At 44.3% G+C, this 21,630-nt stretch overlaps 1 protein-coding gene across 1 annotated transcript; it reads left to right on the top strand.

Moving 5' to 3' along the window:
- The first annotated feature begins 1,499 nt into the window (after positions 1-1,499).
- On the top strand, positions 1,500-19,740 carry LOC121558186 (26S proteasome non-ATPase regulatory subunit 8-like). The gene is made up of 6 exons (XM_045214773.1): positions 1,500-2,415; positions 2,632-2,734; positions 12,937-13,096; positions 16,907-17,007; positions 17,119-17,227; positions 19,563-19,740. Exons 2-6 carry the CDS (start codon positions 2,700-2,702, stop codon positions 19,698-19,700), a joined length of 543 nt encoding a protein of 180 aa, XP_045070708.1. The 5' UTR covers positions 1,500-2,415; positions 2,632-2,699; the 3' UTR covers positions 19,701-19,740.
- The last annotated feature ends 1,890 nt before the right edge of the window (positions 19,741-21,630 follow it).

Genomic DNA, 21,630 nt, shown 5'->3' with positions numbered 1-21,630 from the left:
AAAAACATAATTCCACTTTTACATTATGGAGTATTGTGTGTGCAGGACAGTGACAACAAATGTCAATGTAATCAATTTGAAATGCAGACTGTAACACAATAAAATGTGGAAAAAGTCAAGGGGTGTGAATACTTTCTGAAAGCAGTGTACATCCACTGAATGGGTGCCGCTAGTGTATTATTGGTCAGTATTTCCAAATGGTGACAACGGTTCATTCCGAATGCTACTAGCTATCACTTATCAAAGACAGGTTTGAAATCTCCATGGAGGATGGGAGCAAAGGTAACTTCCTGCTGAGGCTTTTCGGCTTCTTCTGGGGGGTTTAAGAAATGTGTCTTCATCTGGGGGGTTTAAGAGGTCCGGCTTCTTCTGGGGGGTTTAAGAGGTCCGGCTTCTTCTGGGGGGTTTAAGAGGTCCGGCTTCTTCTGGGGGGTTTAAGAGGTCCGGCTTCTTCTGGGGGGGTTTAAGAGGTCCGGCTTCTTCTGGGGGGTTTAAGAGGTCCGGCTTCTTCTGGGGGTTTAAGAGGTCCGGCTTCTTCTGGGGGGTTTAAGAGGTCCGGCTTCTTCTGGGGGGTTTAAGAGGTCCGGCTTCTTCTCGGGGGTTTAAGAGGTCCGGCTTCTTCTGGGGGGTTTAAGAGGTCCGGCTTCTTCTGGGGGGGTTTAAGAGGTCCGACTTCTTCTGGGGGGTTTAAGAGGTCCAGCTTCTTCTGGGGGGTTTAAGAGGTCCGGCCTCTCCTTGGGGGTTTAAGAGGTTTCTTCTGCATCTGTGTACCGGCGTTTTTGTACCCCTCTGCTACTTTACGTAGTGATCAACACTTCTCTTTAAGTGGGATTGATCTAGTGGGTGAGGCGGTTTAGGGAGTGATCTAGTGGGTGAGGCGGTTTAGGGAGTGATCTAGTGGGTGAGGCGGTTTAGGGAGTGATCTAGTGGGTGAGGCGGTTTAGGGAGTGATCTAGTGGGTGAGGCGGTTTAGGGAGTGATCTAGTGGGTGAGGCGGTTTAGGGAGTGGCATTTATTACTAGAAAGGAGCCGTTTGGATTGCCTCAAATATATAGTAGCCTATATTATGTATTGGTCATTGTAAGTCATTGATGCACACTGTGATAAAACAATTCCCCAAATCAGGATTAATAAAGTAATACTCTATCTCTCTCAAATCAATGGCAAAAAATGTAGGCTATTTTTGGGCATAATCAACATATCATTAATATACTTAAAATGTAAATGATTAGGGGTATCACTTTTTTGTAATTCTCAATGATTGTCAAGGCATTTCGTCCACGTGTGGTTGTATTGTATTTTTAAATGGGCAAATAAATCAAATTAAAATATTGAGTGTAAGGTATTTATAGAAACAACAAAAAGCTTGCAGCCTCTGGCTGGCGGTGGTCCGCTGGAAGGTGGCAGGTTTGCCGCCTCTGGCTGGCGGTGGTCCGCTGGAAGGTGGCAGGTTTGCCAGGGTTGTGGGTTTGATTCCCACGGGGGGCCAGTATGAAAAAATAAAATAATAATGTATGCACTAACTAAAGTCGCTCTGGATAAGAGCGTCTAAATGACTAAACTGTAAACGTATGAGATGCAAATCACGTCTTGACCAAAACTCCATTTGCCTGCTGGCGGTAGGAATTTCTAGCCTTGGGTGAGGAAGGCAGCAGATAGCGGGAGGACATGTTTTACTATCTGGCCAGTCATAACCATTTATCAAGTTCCATCTCTTTTGAGAAAATGGTTTTGGCCAATAGGGAAAAGGAAACAACACTGACTGGATCATTTCAACCAATCACCACCTCACATCGGCTTCTAAATTTTTACGGGTTGGCTTTCATTTGAATGAAAGCGTAACCCTCAAATCCATTAATTCATTTGAGGCTAGAGACGTTTGAGAGGAGCGTCCAATTAGTTTTCTTTATTTTTCTTTTAGCCACTGGACTGGCATGTATGACAAAAACACTGGTACTAAACCAAAGTTATCGATCTGTTTTAGGCAATCAATTTTGAGAGATCGGGATGACTATAAACTTTAATACTAACATCACCAATCTGAGGTTTCCTGTAATTATTGTGTGGTGAAAACTTTAGTCTGTGTAATGTAGTAACACACTCTGTCTACCATAGAGAAATCAGCGTAATATAACATAATTAAACATGTTAAAGTAATTCAATAGTTTTATATATGATGGTAAATGTAGCACACACACATTTTTACAACAATTACATCTATTTCTTCCTACTTTAACCATGTTTAAAAATGCTCCTAAGCACAATGTTAAATAGGGTGTGCAGCAGGGCTGAATGTTTGACGTCCCTACAAAGAAGTCAAGTGTTGCTGTTTCTTTCTATAGATCTCGTTATTGGAGTTAAACTTCTTACCTACAAGTGGGACCAAGCTCACCAAACAGCAGCTTATTTTAGCTCGTAAGTATCAAGTCATCTCAACAAAACGCTAGCTAACGTTAGTTTATGGTTTTTGTTGACGTGTTATCCTGCTTGTCAACAGAAAGGACTAAGTCATTGCTCAGAATCAGCAACATAACTTCAGTGTGTGATAACTAGTTAGCTAAGATGTCAGGGTTTGATCATATATCAACTGGATGACAACACTGGCTAACAAATTTCTAAATTCTTTGTCAGGTGATGTTCTGGAGATCGGAGCTCTGTGGGCTGTCCTGAAGAAGGACATCCCCTCCTTTGAGAGATACATGTCCCAGCTTAAATGCTACTACTTTGATTACAAGTAATGTCACTTTGTTTGTTTCATGTTCAATACGATACATTTTTAGATTTTTATAATCTCATACCCCTTGGCTTATTCCACATTCTGTTACAGCCTGAATTCAAAATAGATTGTAATAGAAGACTTTCACACATCTACACACAATACCAAAGTGGGATGACAAAGTGAAAACATGTTTGCAAATTTATTGAAAATGAAATCTAATTTCCATAAGTATTCACTCCCCTGAGTCAATACTTTGTAGGAGCAGCTTTGGCAGCAATTTCAGCTGTGAGTCTTCCTGGGTAAGTCTCTTTCCATACCTGGATTGTACAATATTGGCCCATTACTATTTTTAAACTTCTTCAAGCTCTGTCAAATTGGTTGTTGATGCTAGACAACCGTTTTCAAGTCTTGCCATAGAATTTCAAACAGATTTAAGTAAAAACTGTAACTCGGCCAGTCAGGACATTCACTGTCTAAGCAACTCTAGTGTAGATTTGGTCTTGATATTGTCCTGCTGAAAGGTGAATTAATCTCCCAGTGTCTGGTGGACAGCAGACTGAACCAGGTTTTCCTCTAGGATTCTGCCTGTGCTTAGCTCAATTACGTTTGTTTTATCTGGGGGAAAAACTCCCCAGTCCTTAACGATTACAAGCATACCCATAACATGATAACCCATAACATGGGCGGCAGGTAGCTTAGTGGGTAAGAGCGTTGTGCCAGTAACCGAAAGGTCGCTGGTTCTAATCCCCGAGCCGACTAGGTGAAAAATCTGTCGATGTGCCCTTAAGCAAGGCACTTAACCCTAATTGCTCCTGTAAGTCGCTCTGGATAAGAGCGTCTGCTAAATGACTAAAATGTAAATGTAAATGTATGATGCAGCCACCACTATGCTTGAAAATATGGAGAGTGGTACTCAGTAATGTGTTATATTGGATTTGCCCCAAACATAACAATTTTGTATTCAGGACAAAAAGTGAATTGCTTTCCAACATTTTTTGCAGTATCGCTTTAGTGCCTTGTTGCAAACAGGATGCATGTTTTGGAATATTTGTATTCTGTACAGCAGGGTTCGTCAACTAGGTTGGCCTCGGGGCAAAACTATTCTGAGCTAATAGTCGGCGGAGCATAATTAGTATATAATATTAGCACAATTAATAAAACACTACAAATTGAACAACTTCTAAAATTGAATTAGTACATAATAAATTCAGTGACAATAACATAATTTCGATCTGATAACGCTCATAAAATCACCATGTCTCTATTTAATTATTATTTTTGTCTTTCTCTGCGTTGATTGGTGGAGAAAACAGGTATACGTAGCCTACTATTGGCTACACTACTTTTTTTAACTTCAACATTTGTTCAGAACAATTAGCTTGGTAGCAAGAGAAAATGTTACACTCAAATTATCAAAAGAAAGGTGGTTAATGAAAATCGAAGTTTCAGGGAAGAATGTTCAGAGATGCGTTCATTTTACCATATTTTCCTAATGCCAAGCCAGTGTGTCTTATTTGCAATGAAAATGTCGCTGTTTTCAGACGTCGTCATGAATCTAATCATGGCGTTCTTGCCCCAGACAGAGGCTTGATGCAGAGAAAGCTCATTAACATTGAAGTGTTAACTGCAAGCTACACACACTGCTTTTTTGGCTGACATATTCTGTCACTTAAACGGGTTAAATCTGCAGTTACAAGGAAGAGGGAAAACAGTGGTGGACATGGTGGAAAAACTTGAGGCATTTACTAGGAAGCTTGAGTTGTTGGATTTGGACTTGTCATCTGGAAGACTACTGCACTCCAGCACACTGAAGAAACGACAGGCAGAGGGACCAGGCCGCAGCATTATCACAGAGGACAGGCAGAGGGACCAGGCTGCAGCATTATCACAGAGGACAGGCAGAGGGACCAGGCCGCAGCATTATCACAGAGGACAGGCAGAGGGACCAGGCCGCAGCATTATCACAGACGACAGGCAGAGGGACCAGGCCGCAGCATTATCACAGAGGACAGGCAGAGGGACCAGGCTGCAGCATTATCACAGAGGACAGGCAGAGGGACCAGGCCGCAGCATTATCACAGAGGACAGGCAGAGGGACCAGGCCGCAGCATTATCACAGAGGACAGGCAGAGGGACCAGGCCGCAGCATTATCACAGAGGACAGGCAGAGGGACCAGGCCGCAGCATTATCACAGAGGACAGGCAGAGGGACCAGGCTGCAGCATTATCACAGAGGACAGGCAGAGGGACCAGGCCGCAGCATTATCACAGAGGACAGGCAGAGGGACCAGGCTGCAGCATTATCACAGAGGACAGGCAGAGGGACCAGGCCGCAGCATTATCACAGAGGACAGGCAGAGGGACCAGGCTGCAGCATTATCACAGAGGACAGGCAGAGGGACCGGGCCGCAGCATTATCACAGAGGACAGGCAGAGGGACCGGGCCGCAGCATTATCACAGAGGTGATGGAAGATTTCATCAAGCAGCTGAGGGACAACTTCTCCACCAGATTTGAAGACTACAGCAAGCCCAAGGATATTTTTATTTTTTTGTCATTTAGCAGACGCTCTTATCCAGAGCGACTTACAGTTAATGAATACATATTTTTATTTTTTTATTTTTTTATACTGGCCCCTGTGGGAATCGAACCCACAACCCTGGCGTTGCAAACGCCATGCTCTATCAACTGAGCTACATCCCTGCCGGCCATTCCCTCCCCTACCCTGGACGACGCTGGGCCAATTGTACGCCGCCCATGAGTCTCCCGGTCGCGGCCGGCTGCGACAGAGCCTGGATTCGAACCAGGATCTCTAGTGGCACAGTTAGCACTGCGATGCAGTGCCTTAGACCACTGCGCCACTCAGGAGTACATATCATTGCGTTTGTACATGATCCTCACAAATTAAATTGTATTTGCCACATGCGCCGAATAAAACAGGTGTAGACCTTACAGTGAAATGCTTACTTATAAGCCCTTAACCAACAATGCAGTTTAAGAAAAAAAAAGTTAACTAAAAGTAAAAATAACAAATAATTAAAGAGCAGCAGTAAAATAACAGTAGGGAGGCTATATACAGGGGGTACCGTTACAGAGTCAATGTGCGGGGGCACCGGCTAGTCGAGGTAATTAAGGTAATATGTACATGTGGGTAGAGTTAAAGTGACTATGCATAGATAATAAACAGAGTAGCAGCAGCGTAAAAGAGCGGGTGGGGTGGGGGGGACAATGCAAATAGTCTGGGTAGCCATGATTAGCTGTTCAGGAGTCTTATGGCTTGGAGGTAGAAGCTGTTAAGAACCCTTTTGGACCTAGACTTGGCGCTCCGGTACTGCTTGCCGTGCGGTAGCAGAGAGAACAGTCTGACTAGGGTGGCTGGAGTCTTTTACAATTTTTAGGGCCTTCCTCTGACACCGCCTGGTATAGAGGTCCTGGATGGCAGGAAGCTTGGCCCCAGTGATGTATTGGGCCGTACGCACTACCCTCTGTAGTGCCTTGCGGTCGGAGGCCGAGCAGTTGCCATACCAGTCGGTGATGCAACCAGTCAGGATGCTCTCGATGGTGCAGCTGTATAATTCTTTGAGGATCTGAGGACCCATGCCAAGTCTTTTCAGTCTCCTGAGGGGGAATAGGCTTTGTCGTGCCCTCTTCACGACTGTCTTGGTGTGTTTGGACCATGATAGTTTGTTGGTGATGTGGACACCAAGGAAATTGAAGCTCTCAACCTGTTCCACTACAGCCCTGTCGATGTGAACGGGGGCGTGCTGACTTTTTTCCCCTGTAGTCCACAATCATCTCCTTTGTTTTGGTCACGTTGAGGGAGAGGTTGTTATCCTGGCACCACACGGCCAGGTCTCTGACCTCCTCCCTGTAGGCTGTCTCATTGTTGTCGGTGATCAGGCCTACCACTGTTGTGTCGTCGGCAAACTTAATGATGGTGTTGGAGTTGTGCCTGGCCATGCAGTCATGGGTGAACAGAGAGTACAGGAGGGGACTGAGCACGCACCCCTGAGGGGCCCCCGTGTTGAGGATTGGCGTGGCAGATGTGTTGTTACCTACCCTTACCACCTAGGGGTGTCCTGTCAGGAAGTCCAGGATCCAGTTGCAGAGGGAGGTGTTTAGTCCCAGGGTCCTTAGCTTAGTGAGGAACTTTAAGGGCACTGTGGTGTTGAACGCTGAGCTGTAGTCAATGAATAGCATTCTCACGTAGGTGTTCCTCTTGTCCAGGTGGGAAAGGGCAGTGTGGAGTGCAATAGAGATTGCATCATCTGTGGATCTGTTGGGGTGCAGTATGAAAATTGGAGTGGGTCTAGGGTTTCTGGGATAATGGTGTTGATGTGAGCCATGCCCAGCCTTTCAAAGCACTTCATGGCTACAGACGTCAGTGCTACGTGTCGGTAGTCATTTAGGCAGGTTATCTTAGTGTCCTTGGGCACGGGGACTACGGTGGTCTGCTTGAAACATGTTGGTATTACAGACTCAGTCAGGGACATGTTGAAAATGTCGGTTGTTGGTCAGCACATGCTCGGAGTACACGTCCTGGTAATCCGACTGGCCCTGCGGCCTTGTGAATGTTGACCTGCTTAAAAGTCTTACATCGGCTACGGAGAGTGTGATCACATAGTCATCCGGAACAGCTCATGCACTCATGCAGGCTTCGGTGTTGCTTGCCTCGAAGTGAGCATAGAAGAGATTTAGCTCGTCTGGTAGGCTTGTGTCACTGGGCAGCTCGTGGCTGTGCTTCCCTTTGTAGTCTAATAGTTTGCAAGCCGTGCCACATCCGACGAGCATCAGAGCCGGTGTAGTACGATTCAATCTTAGTCCTGTATTGATGCTTTGCCTGTTTGATGGTTCGTCGGAGGGCATAGCGGGATTTCTTATGTGTCCGGGTTAGAGTCCCGCTCCTTGAAAGCGGCAGCTCTACCCTTTAGCTCAGTGCAGATGTTGCCTGTAATTAATGGCTTCTGGTTGGGGTATGTGGGGGACAACGTCATCGATGCACTTATCTGGTGTTATTATCCTGTCTTATCCAGTGTCCTGTGAATTTAAGTATGCTCCCTCTAATTCTTCCCCTCTCCCTCCCATCCCGGAGGACCTGAGCCCTAGGACCATGCCTCAGGACTACCTGGCCTGATGACTCCTGGCTGTCCCCAGTCCACCTGGTCGTGCTGCTGCTCCAGTTTCCACTCTTCTGCCTGCGGTTATGGAACCCTGACCTGTTCACTGGACGTGCTACCTTGTCCCAGACCTGCTGTTTTCAACTCTCTCTCTCTACTGCTCCTGCTGTTTCAACCTCTAAATGCCCGGCTATGAAAAGCCAAGTGACATTTACTCCTGATGTACTGACCAGTTGCACCCTCTACAACCACTGTGATTATTATTTGACCCTGCTGGTCATCTATGAACGTTTGAACATCTTGGAGAAAAATCTGGCCTTAATGGCCATGTACTGTTATAATCTCCACCCGGCACAGCCAGAAGGGGACTGGCCACCCCTCAGAGCCTGGTTCCTCTCTAGGTTTCTTCCTAGGTTCCCGCCTTTCTAGGGAGTTTTTCCTAGCCACCGTGCTTCTACATCTGCATCGCTTGCTGTTTGGGGTTTTAGGCTGGGTTTCTGTATAGCACTTTGTGACATCTGCTGATGTAAAAAGGGCTTTAGAAATAAAAAAATTCTTATTGATGACTGTCACGAGAATTTCTATCTCTAATAGTTAAATTCAACCCAAGCTGTGAATAATTCCCAGAGGTTGTAATGCTCTAGTTAAATAATGAATTAAGCAAGCTCTCCAGTCTGCAAATGGGTCAGTTTATTTTCATTCAGAGACCGCTCTGCCGCCAAAACCACACACAGCCCTCTTTTATAAGCGTCCAAACAAAGGACTTGGCTCCGCCCACCTTTTGGCGGTCTGTAACATTCCACAGTATAGAATGTTTTTATCTAACTCAGTTCACTAAACAGAATCAGGGGGTGGAACATGTTTAGTCATATATTCTATACACACACAAATTCCTTTATCAATGACGCCAGTGACTGATGTGGTGTACTCCTCAATGCCATCGGATGAATCCCGGAACATGTTCCAGTCTGTGCAGCAAAACAGTCCTGTAGCTTATCATCTGTGTCATCTGACAACTTCCTTATTAACCGAGTCACTGGTGCTTCCTGCATTAGTTTTTGCTTATAAGCAGGAATCAGGAGGATAGAGTTATGGTCAGATTTGCCAAATGGAGGGCGAGGGAGAGCTTTGTATGTGTCTCTGTGTGTGGAGTAAAGGTGGTGTAGAGTTTTTTTTTTTTTCCTCTGGTTTTTTAACATTTAACATGCTGGTAGAAATTAGGTAGAACGGATTTAAGTTTCCCTGCATTAAAGTCCCCAGCCACTAGGAGCGCTGCCTCCGGATGAGCGTTTCCTGTTTACTTATGGCCTTATACAGCTCGTTGAGTGCGGTCTTAGTGCCAGCATTGGTTTGTGGTGGTATATAGACAGCTACAAAAAATATAGATAAACTCTCTTGGTAAATAGTGTGGTCTACAGCTTATCATGAGGTACTGTACCTCAGGCGAGCAAAACCTCCAGACTTCCTTGGTATTAGATTTTATGCACCAGTTGTTTACAAATATACACAGACCGCCACCCCTTGTCTTACCGGAGTCAGCCGTTCTATCCTGCCGATGTAGCGTATAGCCCGCTAGCTGGATGTTATCCATGTCGTCATTCAGCCATGACTCGGTGAAACATCAAGTATTACAGTTGTTAATGTTCCGTTGGTAGGAAATGCTTGATCTTAGGTCGTCCATTTTGTTTTCAAATGATTGAACATTGGCTAATAGGATTGATGGAAGAGGCAGTTTACTCGCTCGCCGTCAGATCCTTACAAGGCACCCCGACCTACGTCCACGATATCTCTTTCTCATGCGAATGACAGAGATTTGGGCCTTGTTGTGTGTCTATAGAATATCCTTCGTGTCCGACTCATTGAAGAAAACATATTTGTCCAATACGAGGTGAGTAATTGCTGTCCTGATATCCAGAAGCTCTTTTTGGTCATAAGAGACGGTGGCAGAAACATTATGTACAGAATAAATTACAAATAACGTGAAAAAACACACATAATAGTACAATTGGTCAGAGGGCTGTAAAACGGCATCCATCTCCTCCGGCGCCATCTCTGTCTATGCCCACATTCCTCCCAGGTGGGGAATTGTCCTCCCTTGCTAAGAAAATAACCCTCTCTGGGTGAGGCCGCAATTCAAACTGAGCTGATTGAATTCTAGACATCAAGCAAAATCAGGGATGCGCTCAGGAGTGCCGAATCCTTGTGTGCGTTTTAGGTGGCATGCTCAGAGGAATACAGCCAATAAAGAAACTTGCATTTTATGTGCTAACAATGTTTGGATCGACTTACACCTGCGAGTCCTCATTTTCCTCTATGAACCCAATATAGACTCACGACAGGAACCAACTTTCACATAAGTCAATCGAGGACTGCCTGCGCATCAAAATCACATTTAATCTCACGCGACAATCCAGAAGCTCGTGTCCGAGGGGAAATGCCACTTTTCCCATTAAGTAACTTAGTGTCCTATATGACTATTTAGTAAATACTAACATTACAGGGATATTTAGGTCTCAAGCTGACAGTATTTTCTGTTTGTTCTGTAGTTAAAGGAGCAGGCTATCCCGATAGACATTCAGACACAGACATCGCCTTGTTTTCTTTAAATGGTTGCTACATTTTTGGCCAGTTGTAATTAGGTCTAATAAACAAAATCCCATCTAGACCATCTTCTTCCTGTTAAGCCTTACAGCTAGTTGTTATTTAATATAGGCCTAGGCTTGGAAGAAATATACTCCAATTAAGCCCTCTTGTTGTTTGTAAAGTGAAATTAAAATGAAGACTTTTGTTTGAATGAATTACTCGACTGGTGTAGGTTTTCTCCATCTGTTGCTGTGCAACACTTGCATAACAAGTGAGCTATATCTTCAGCACCAGGCGCTGTTCGCCTCCTATTGATTGGGCCGCGGTTGCTGCTTTACGTTTCAGCACCACAGAATGGTCCGCTGCCTGCTTTAATAGTTGACTGTCTCCTGCATTCTCTCTCCTCATGAATGAAGTTAAAATGTAACTTTCACATTATTTAGGTAGGGTAACTTCCTTCTTGGAACATTGCATTTGGGAGTTTTTGCATCTCGGGTCCGAGATGTATTTTTTTTTATGAAGAAAATATTCATAATTTGGGAGGGCAAATAATATTGTTGGCGGACCAGATTTTGCTCGCGGACCGCCAGTTGGGGAACCCTGCTGTGCAGGCTTCCTGCTTTTCACTCTGTCAATTAGTTCCTGCTTTTCACTCTGTCAATTAGTTCCTGTTTTTCACTCTGTCAATTAGTTCCTTCTTTTCACTCTGTCAATTAGTTCCTTCTTTTCAATCAATCAATCAATCAATTTTATTTTATATAGCCCTTCTTACATCAGCTAATATCTCGAAGTGCTGTACAGAAACCCAGCCTAAAACCCCAAACAGCTAGTAATGCAGGTGTAGAAGCACGGTGGCTAGGAAAAACTCCCTAGAAAGGCAAAACCTAGGAAGAAACCTAGAGAGGAACCAGGCTATGAGGGGTGGCCAGTCCTCTTCTGGCTGTGCCGGGTGGAGATTATAACAGAACCATGCCAAGATGTTCAAAAATGTTCATAAGTGACAAGCATGGTCAAATAATAATCAGGAATAAATCTCAGTTGGCTTTTCATAGCCGATCATTAGAGTTTAAAACAGCAGGTCTGGGACAGGTAGGGGTTCCATAACCGCAGGCAGAACAGTTTAAACTGGAATAGCAGCAAGGCCAGGCGGACTGGGGACAGCAAGGAGTCACCACGGCCGGTAGTCCCGACGTATGGTCCTAGGGCTCAGGTCTCTCAGTTGGCTTTTCATAGCCGATCATTTAGAGTTGAAAACAGCAGGTCTGGGACAGGTAGGGGTTTCGTAGCCGCAGGCAGAACAGTTGAAACTGGAATAGCAGCAAGGCCAGGCGGACTGGGGACAGCAAGGTGTCATCATGCCCGGTAGTCCTGACGTATGGTCCTAGGGCTCAGGTTCTCAGAGAGAAAGAGAGAACGAGAGAATTAGAGAGAGCATACTTAAATTCACACAGGACACTGGATAAGACAGGAGAAGTACTCCAGGTATAACCAACTAACCCCAGCCCCCCGACACATAAACTACTGCAGCATAAATACTGGAGGCTGAGACAGGAGCGGTCCGGAGACACTGTGGCCCCATCCGAAGAAACCCCCGGACAGGGCCAAACAGGAAGGATATAACCCCACCCACTCCGCCAAAGCACAGCCCCCGCACCACTAGAGGGATATCCCCAACCACCAACTTACAATCCTGAGACAAGGCCGAGTATAGCCCACAGAGGTCTCCACCACAGCACAAACCAACCTTTTCACTCTGTCAATTAGGTTAGTATTGTGGAGTAACTACAATGTTGTTGATCCATCCTCAGTTTTATCCTATCACAGCCATTAAACTCTGTAACTGTTTTAAAGTCACCATTGGCCTCATGGTGAAATCCCTGAGCAGTTTCCTTTCTCTCCGGCAACTGAGTTAGGAAGGACACCTTTATCTTTGTAGTGACTGGGTGTTGATACACCATCCAAAGTGTAGTTAATAACTTCACCATGCTCAAAGGGATATTCAACGTCAGCTTTTTTTTACCTATCTACTAATATGTGCCCTTCTTTGCGAGCCAATGGAAAACCTTGCTGGTCTTTGTGGTTGAATCTGTGTTTGAAATTCACTACTCGACTGAGGGATCTTACAATTATCTGTATGTGGGGTACAGAGATGAATTTAATAATAGTTAAACTCTATTATTGCACACAGATTGAGTCCATGCAACTTATTATGTGACTTAAGGACATGTTTACTCCTGATCTTGTTTAGGCCTTAACAGGGGTTGGATACTTATTGACTCAAGACATTTCAGCTTTTCATTTATAAAAAATATATACTAACACTTTGACATTATGGGGTATTGTGTGTAAGCTAGTGACATCTAAATGTAATAAAAGTTAAATTCAGGCTGTAACAACAAAATGTGGAGAAAGTCCAGGTGTGAATACTTTCTGAAGGCAGTGTATTCCCAGAGCATCTCAACCTAAGCTTGTTCAATCAACTAAATCAGTGTCTCCCTCTTTCTCTCGCTCCATCCAGGGATGATTTGCCAGAGTCGGCCTACATGCTGCTGGGTCTGAACCTGCTCTTCCTGCTGTCCCAGAACCGTGTGTCAGAGTTCCACACAGAGCTGGAGAGACTGACTGCTAAAGACATCCAGACCAACGTATACATCCGACACCCCGTCTCCCTAGAGCAGGTGAGACTGACTGCTAAAGACATCCAGACCAACGTATACATCCGACACCCCGTCTCCCTAGAGCAGGTGAGACTGACTGCTAAAGACATCCAGACCAACGTATACATCCGACACCCCGTCTCCCTAGAGCAGGTGAGACTGACTGCTAAAGACATCCAGACCAACGTATACATCCGACACCCCGTCTCCCTAGAGCAGGTGAGACTGACTGCTAAAGACATCCAGACCAACGTATACATCCGACACCCCGTCTCCCTAGAGCAGGTGAGACTGACTGCTAAAGACATCCAGACCAACGTATACATCCGACACCCCGTCTCCCTAGAGCAGGTGAGACTGACTGCTAAAGACATCCAGACCAACGTATACATCCGACACCCCGTCTCCCTAGAGCAGGTGAGACTGACTGCTAAAGACATCCAGACCAACGTATACATCCGACACCCCGTCTCCCTAGAGCAGGTGAGACTGACTGCTAAAGACATCCAGACCAACGTATACATCCGACACCCCGTCTCCCCTAGAGCAGGTGAGACTGACTGCTAAAGACATCCAGACCAACGTATACATCCGACACCCCGTCTCCCTAGAGCAGGTGAGACTGACTGCTAAAGACATCCAGACCAACGTATACATCCGACACCCCGTCTCCCTAGAGCAGGTGAGACTGACTGCTAAAGACATCCAGACCAACGTATACATCCGACACCCCGTCTCCCTAGAGCAGGTGAGACTGACTGCTAAAGACATCCAGACCAACGTATACATCCGACACCCCGTCTCCCTAGAGCAGGTGACTGCTGCTGTTTCAGACATGTACCCTCATTACCTTCCCAAGAAGAGTCATATTCTGGTCTTCATTGACTTCTTAGTTCAATGTTTTAACCTCAAAATGCACGAGAAAGGATTTTGACACCCATCTCAGATTGTTCTGAAATCCTTTTCTGTTAGAACAGATAAGAATAGCATTACTGAAACATTATTTTGTTGAAATATAATTTGATCTCTGAGAAGTGAAGCTAATTGATTGCACCCGAATTGGCCTTTTAATTTATAGGATTCACATAATATTCAAAAAAAATTATATATATATATATATATATATATATATATATATATAGTACCCAACATCCGATTTAAGACCAAACTTCTTCCTAACATTGAGAAAGACATGAGGAATCCAATAGATTGACATTTACATTTTAGTCATTTAGCAGACTCTCTTATCCAGAGCGACTTAGTGAGTGCATACATTTTTCATACTGGCCCCCCGTGGGAATCGAACCCACAACCCTGGCATTGCAAGCGCCATGCTCTACCAACTGAGCCACCCACAGAACCCCCTAACCCCACACCAATGTGTTCCTTGTGCATCTGGTGATGTTTTTTTTCCCCTGTTCAGAGAAATTAGCTATTGAAGTCGCTTGCATTATTTACCAAAAATGAGTGTGATAGTACCACGTTTTGCCCACTAGATGTTGCTGTTCCTGCTACTGCTACTGCCACCACACCCTTTCATCAATTTTGCTGGTCTCGTGTGTTTATTAAATGGATCACAAAATGTTCTTTGCAACTTTGGGTAGAAAACCAATAGCTTTTGCTCCTGGACATGGCTCCTAATCCATGACTGGATCTTTTATTTTTTCAGGCTCGTATCTGTGAGTGTAAATTCTCGCAGTATTTTACATTTTAGTCATTTAGCAGACGCTCTTATCCAGAGCGACTTACAGTTAGTGAGTGCATACATTTTCATACTGGGAAACGAACCCACAACCCTGGGGTTGCAAGCGCCATGCTCTACCAACTGAGCTACATCCCTGCCGGCCATTCCCTCCCCTACCCTGGACGAATTGTGCGCCGCCTCATGGGTCGAGGGTATTTGGGACTTCAGTCATTTCTCATGCCGAAACCGGATTACATACATCAATTCCAAAAGATGATATTCGCAATGCCACTAAGCAAAAAAAAAAACCCACCAATTACATCAAAAGCCACTACAAAGTAAAAACATGATTTTGTCATGAGTTCAGTACCATTTACTTGATTTTGCAGACCCACGACTATGTTGTATCGACATTAGCCAGCTAGCCAGTGTTAGCTACCTAGCTAGCCAGCCTAGCAAGCTCTAGTCTAGTCCAAATGAAACCGATGAAACCCTGCTGGCTAATGTGGCTAGCTAGATGACCAGTGGTGAGACAGTTTCAAGGCTCTATTTTGATGGTTAGGGAGAAATTAACCACATGACCACCTAGGTGTCATCGTATCACCACAGATCAAATTGATTTCAACAGTCCTTGATAGAGTGAACTAGCTTGCTGCACTGGTGTAAAATGTCCCTATTGCATATGATTTGTATATTAACAGATCTGGGACATTTTGGAGAACACTTATGGATTGTTAGACACATACATACATCTATGGATTTTCTCTTTAAACTGATTTGACAACTGATTTGCGTTTCTGGGGTGATGTGGGGCTAACTAAATGAGAAATGGAAATGCAGCAAACTTTGATGTCAAATCCCTTCTTACACTTTAAGATGGGGGATGCAACCAAGCTCACATAAAACCATTCATGAAGACAAATGATCTGAAATACGCCCCTACCCGCTGAGTATAAAAAGGAAGATAATTATAAATACCCCAAAATAGATTCAATAGGCTTTTGTCATTCACACAGTTCTAATGAAATATCTTGCATTTGATCTAAATATGGGTATATGAGGACATCTAGTGGTCACCAGGTTTTTCATCCTCAGTCACTAGCTATCATAAATGTGTATTCCCCATTTCACAGCTTGGCTCAGAACAGGGCAGCACGGCTGGCCCTTAAATGTCCACGGAGCACTAACATTAATAATATGCATGCAAATGTCTCATGGCTCAAAGTGGAGGAGAGATTGACTTCATCACTACTTGTATTTGTGAGAGGTATTGACATGTTGAATGCTCCGAGCTGTCTGTTTGAACTACTGGCACACAGCTCAGACACCCATGCATACCCCACAAGACATGCCACCAGAGGTCTCTTCACAGTCCCCAAGTCCATAACAGACTATGGGAGGCGCACAGTACTACATAGAGCCATGACTACATGGAACTCTATTCCACATCAGGTAACTGATGCAAGTAGTAAAATTAGATTTAAAAAACAGATAAAAATACACCTTATGGAACAGCGGGGACTGTGAAGCAACACAAACATAGACACATACAGACACATGCATACACACACACAATAACATACACACTCTACACACACGTACACATGGATGTTGTATTGTAAATATGTGATAGTGGAGTATTGGCCTGAGGGAACACTAAATATATTGGGTAAAGTGTTATGAAATGTAATGTCATGTAATATTAAAAAGTCGCTAGCATGTTAACGTAAGCTAGCTAGCTAATGTCGATACACCGTAGTCATGGGTCCGCAAAATCAAGCAAATTGTACAGAACTCGTGACGAAATCATGTTTTGACATTGTAGTGGCTATAGATTTTTTGGTTGTTTGCTTTTTGCCTAGTGACATTTGGAATATCAACTTTTTGGCATTTTAATCTGGTTTCGGCATGAGAAAAATTACACATTCCTGCGAGGTACTGCGATAATTTCCACCCTCATGGATACGGAGCCTCAGAAATAAGAGATCCGGTCACGGATTAGGAGCCACTATCTTAGCTCATAGACTGGAATGACCCATATGTATATCGCTTCTTTGCTTGTTCTCTTCTCAGTTTGTCTTTGTGGAACAATGTCAATTCCAGCTGGCTTGTAGAATGTCTTCAACTCTTCATTATCTTCCTGTCAGTACCTGATGGAAGGAAGTTACAACAAGGTGTCTCTGGCCAAAGGTAACATCCCTGCTGAGAGCTACACCTTCTTCATAGATATTCTGCTAGACACCATCCGGTAAGAGACAGCATGATTCATATTGTCTGGGAATGGCAGATGCATGGATTCAGTGAGTCATCCTTGTGGTCCAGCAATGACATGGTGTGATTCTTATCTGTCTGTTTCCAGTGATGAGATTGCTGGGTGCATAGAGAAGGCGTATGAACAGATCCAGTTCAACGAAGCTACCAGAGTGCTCTTCTCCTCCCCAAACAACATGACAGAGTATGCCAAGAAGGTTAGTTCATGTCTGTTCTACTCTGTTGTGTGCCCTACTGAACACTAGCCTGGTCCAATATCTGTTGGTGCTTGACAAAGTACCATAGGAGTTGGTTTAGAGAAGGGCCGATCCTTAGGACTATAGTTTAGTCCCCCCTCATCATATTAAAGTTGTCTGTTTTACAGCGGGGCTGGACCCAAAACCTCTCATCATATTAAAGTTGTCTGTGTTTTACAGCGGGGCTGCACCCAAAACCTCTCATCATATGAAAGTTGTGTCTGTGTGTTACAGCGGGACTGGACCCAGAACCTCTCATCATATTAAAGTTGTGTCTGTGTGTTTCAGCGGGACTGGACCCAGAACCTCTCATCATATTAAAGTTGTGTCTGTGTGTTACAGCGGGACTGGACCCAGAACCTCTCATCATATGAAAGTTGTGTCTGTTTTACAGCGGGACTGGACCCAAAACCTCTCATCATATTAAAGTTGACTGTGTGTTACAGCGGGACTGGACCCAGAACCTCTCATCATATTAAAGTTGTCTGTTTTACAGCGGGACTGGACCCAAAACCTCTCATCATATTAAAGTTGTGTCTGTGTGTTTTACAGCGGGACTGGACCCAAAACCTCTCATCATATTAAAGTTGTGTCTGTGTGTTTTACAGCGGGGCTGGATCCAGAACCTCTCATCATATTAAAGTTGTATCTGTGTGTTTTACAAAGGGACTGGACCCAAAACCTCTCATCATATTAAAGTTGTGTCTGTGTTTTACAGCGGGACTGGACCCAAAACCTCTCATCATATTAAAGTTGTGTCTGTGTTTTACAGCGGGACTGGACCCAAAACCTCTCATCATATTAAAGTTGTGTCTGTGTTTTACAGCGGGGCTGGACCCAGAACCTCTCATCATATTAAAGTTGTGTCTGTGTGTTTTACAGCGGGACTGGACCCAAAACCTCTCATCATATTAAAGTTGTGTCTGTGTGTTTTACAGCAGGGCTGGATCCAGAACCTCTCATCATATTAAAGTTGTATCTGTGTGTTTTACAGCGGGACTGGACCCAAAACCTCTCATCATATTAAAGTTGTGTCTGTGTTTTACAGCGGGACTGGACCCAAAACCTCTCATCATATTAAAGTTGTGTCTGTGTTTTACAGCGGGGCTGGACCCAGAACCTCTCATCATATTAAAGTTGTGTCTGTGTTTTACAGCGGGACTGGACCCAAAACCTCTCATCATATTAAAGTTGTGTCTGTGTTTTACAGCGGGGCTGGACCCAGAACCTCTCATCATATTAAAGTTGTATCTGTGTTTTACAGCGGGACTGGACCCAAAACCTCTCATCATATTAAAGTTGTGTCTGTGTTTTACAGCGGGGCTGGACCCAGAACCTCTCATCATATTAAAGTTGTGTCTGTGTTTTACAGCGGGGCTGGACCCAGAACCTCTCATCATATTAAAGTTGTGTCTGTGTTTTACAGCGGGGCTGGATCCAGAACCTCTCATCATATTAAAGTTGTGTCTGTGTTTTACAGCGGGACTGGACCCAGAACCTCTCATCATATTAAAGTTGTGTCTGTGTTTTACAGCGGGGCTGGATCCAGAACCTCTCATCATATTAAAGTTGTGTCTGTGTTTTACAGCGGGGCTGGACCCAGAACCTCTCATCATATTAAAGTTGTATCTGTGTGTTTTACAGCGGGGCTGGACCCAGAACCTCTCATCATATTAAAGTTGTGTCTGTGTTTTACAGCGGGACTGGAACCAGAACCTCTCATCATATTAAAGTTGTGTCTGTGTGTTTTACAGCGGGGCTGGACCAAGAACCTCTCATCATATTAAAGTTGTGTCTGTGTTTTACAGCGGGACTGGACCCAGAACCTCTCATCATATTAAAGTTGTGTCTGTGTTTTACAGCGGGGCTGGATCCAGAACCTCTCATCATATTAAAGTTGTGTCTGTGTTTTACAGCGGGGCTGGACCCAGAACCTCTCATCATATTAAAGTTGTGTCTGTGTTTTACAGCGGGACTGGACCCAGAACCTCTCATCATATTAAAGTTGTGTCTGTGTGTTTTACAGCGGGGCTGGACCCAGAACCTCTCATCATATTAAAGTTGTGTCTGTGTTTTACAGCGGGACTGGACCCAGAACCTCTCATCATATTAAAGTTGTGTCTGTGTTTTACAGCGGGACTGGACCCAGAACCTCTCATCATATTAAAGTTGTGTCTGTGTTTTACAGCGGGGATGGACCCAGATCCTCTCATCATATTAAAGTTGTGTCTGTGTTTTACAGCGGGGCTGGACCCAGAACCTCTCATCATATTAAAGTTGTGTCTGTGTTTTACAGCGGGGCTGGACCCAGAACCCAGGTGGTTACTACTCATTCAGTAGCCAACAGCAGAGGACAGGGGAAGTCAACATCCCCTCCACCGAGCTGGCTATGCAGGTCATCGAGTACGCACGGCAGCTGGAGATGATTGTCTAGAACGGTGGTTCACTGTACCACCAACTGAATTTAGCTCTGACTGGAGTTTTACAAGTAGGTCTATGGTCTCATGAGTCTCCTCAAGTACCCCCTGGGGTCCTAGTACCCTGGTTGGGAACCACTGGTCTAGAGAGTAACATACTGCAGAAGCTAGCTATTACACACACACACTTTATACCCAACAACAAGTCCTCTGTTATGTCTACATACATTGTCAGACTGGTAGATTTGGCAACACTTTGTTATGTGACAGATTGTCAGACTGGTAGATTTGGCAACACTTTGTTATGACAGATTGTCAGACTGGTAGATTTGGCAACACTTTGTTATGTGACAGATTGTCAGACTGGTAGATTTGGCAACACTGTTGTGTGACAGATTGTCAGACTGGTAGATTTGGCAACACTTTGTTATGTGACAGATTGTCAGACTGGTAGATTTGGCAACACTGTTGTGTGACAGATTGTCAGACTGGTAGATTTGGCAACACTGTTATGTGACAGATTGTCAGACTGGTAGATTTGGCAACACTGTGTTGTGTGACAGATTGTCAGACTGGTAGATTTGGCAACACTTTGTTGTGTGACAGATTGTCAGACTGGTAGATTTGGCAACACTGTTATGTGACAGATTGTCAGACTGGTAGATTTGGCAACACTGTTATGTGACAGATTGTCAGACTGGTAGATTTGGCAACACTGTTATGTGACAGATTGTCAGACTGGTAGATTTGGCAACACTGTGTTGTGTGACAGATTGTCAGACTGGTAGATTTGGCAACACTGTTGTGTGACAGATTGTCAGACTGGTAGATTTGGCAACACTTTGTTATGTGACAGATTGTCAGACTGGTAGATTTGGCAACACTGTTATGTGACAGATTGTCAGACTGGTAGATTTGGCAACACTGTTATGTGACAGATTGTCAGACTGGTAGATTTGGCAACACTTTGTTATGTGACAGATTGTCAGTCTGGTAGATTTGGCAACACTTTGTTATGTGACAGATTGTCAGACTGGTAGATTTGGCAACACTTTGTTATGTGACAGATTGTCAGACTGGTAGATTTGGCAACACTTTGTTATGTGACAGATTGTCAGACTGGTAGATTTGGCAACACTTTGTTGTGTGACAGATTGTCAGACTGGTAGATTTGGCAACACTGTTATGTGACAGATTGTCAGACTGGTAGATTTGGCAACACTTTGTTGTGTGACAGATTGTCAGACTGGTAGATTTGGCAACACTGTTATGTGACAGATTGTCAGACTGGTAGATTTGGCAACACTGTTATGTGACAGATTGTCAGACTGGTAGATTTGGCAACACTGTTATGTGACAGATTGTCAGACTGGTAGATTTGGCAACACTGTTGTGTGACAGATTGTCAGACTGGTAGATTTGGCAACACTTTGTTGTGTGACAGATTGTCAGACTGGTAGATTTGGCAACACTTTGTTATGTGACAGATTGTCAGACTGGTAGATTTGGCAACACTTTGTTATGTGACAGATTGTCAGACTGGTAGATTTGGCAACACTTTGTTATGTGACAGATTGTCAGACTGGTAGATTTGGCAACACTGTTGTGTGACAGATTGTCAGACTGGTAGATTTGGCAACACTGTTATGTGACAGATTGTCAGACTGGTAGATTTGGCAACACTGTTATGTGACAGATTGTCAGACTGGTAGATTTGGCAACACTGTTATGTGACAGATTGTCAGACTGGTAGATTTGGCAACACTTTGTTATGTGACAGATTGTCAGACTGGTAGATTTGGCAACACTGTTATGTGACAGATTGTCAGTCTGGTAGATTTGGCAACACTGTTATGTGACAGATTGTCAGTCTGGTAGATTTGGCAACACTGTTATGTGACAGATTGTCAGTCTGGTAGATTTGGCAACACTTTGTTATGTGACAGA

The sequence above is a fragment of the Coregonus clupeaformis genome, unplaced genomic scaffold, assembly GCF_020615455.1.
Source record: "Coregonus clupeaformis isolate EN_2021a unplaced genomic scaffold, ASM2061545v1 scaf0310, whole genome shotgun sequence".
NCBI classification, from domain to species: Eukaryota; Metazoa; Chordata; class Actinopteri; order Salmoniformes; family Salmonidae; genus Coregonus; species Coregonus clupeaformis.
Note: the sequence above shows the minus strand (reverse complement) of the source record. Positions and strands in the feature narration are given on the sequence as shown.

What these genes read in the sequence shown, in the direction of transcription:
- LOC121558186 (XM_045214773.1), top strand. Translation starts at nt 2,700, where the DNA reads ATGTCCCAGCTTAAATGCTACTACTTTGATTACAA. An exon ending in ACCCCGTCTCCCTAGAGCAG is followed by an intron (nt 13,097 to 16,906) that starts GTGAGACTGACT and finishes TCTTCCTGTCAG; the next exon opens with TACCTGATGGAAGGAAGTTA. An exon ending in TGACAGAGTATGCCAAGAAG is followed by an intron (nt 17,228 to 19,562) that starts GTTAGTTCATGT and finishes TGTGTTTTACAG; the next exon opens with CGGGGCTGGACCCAGAACCC.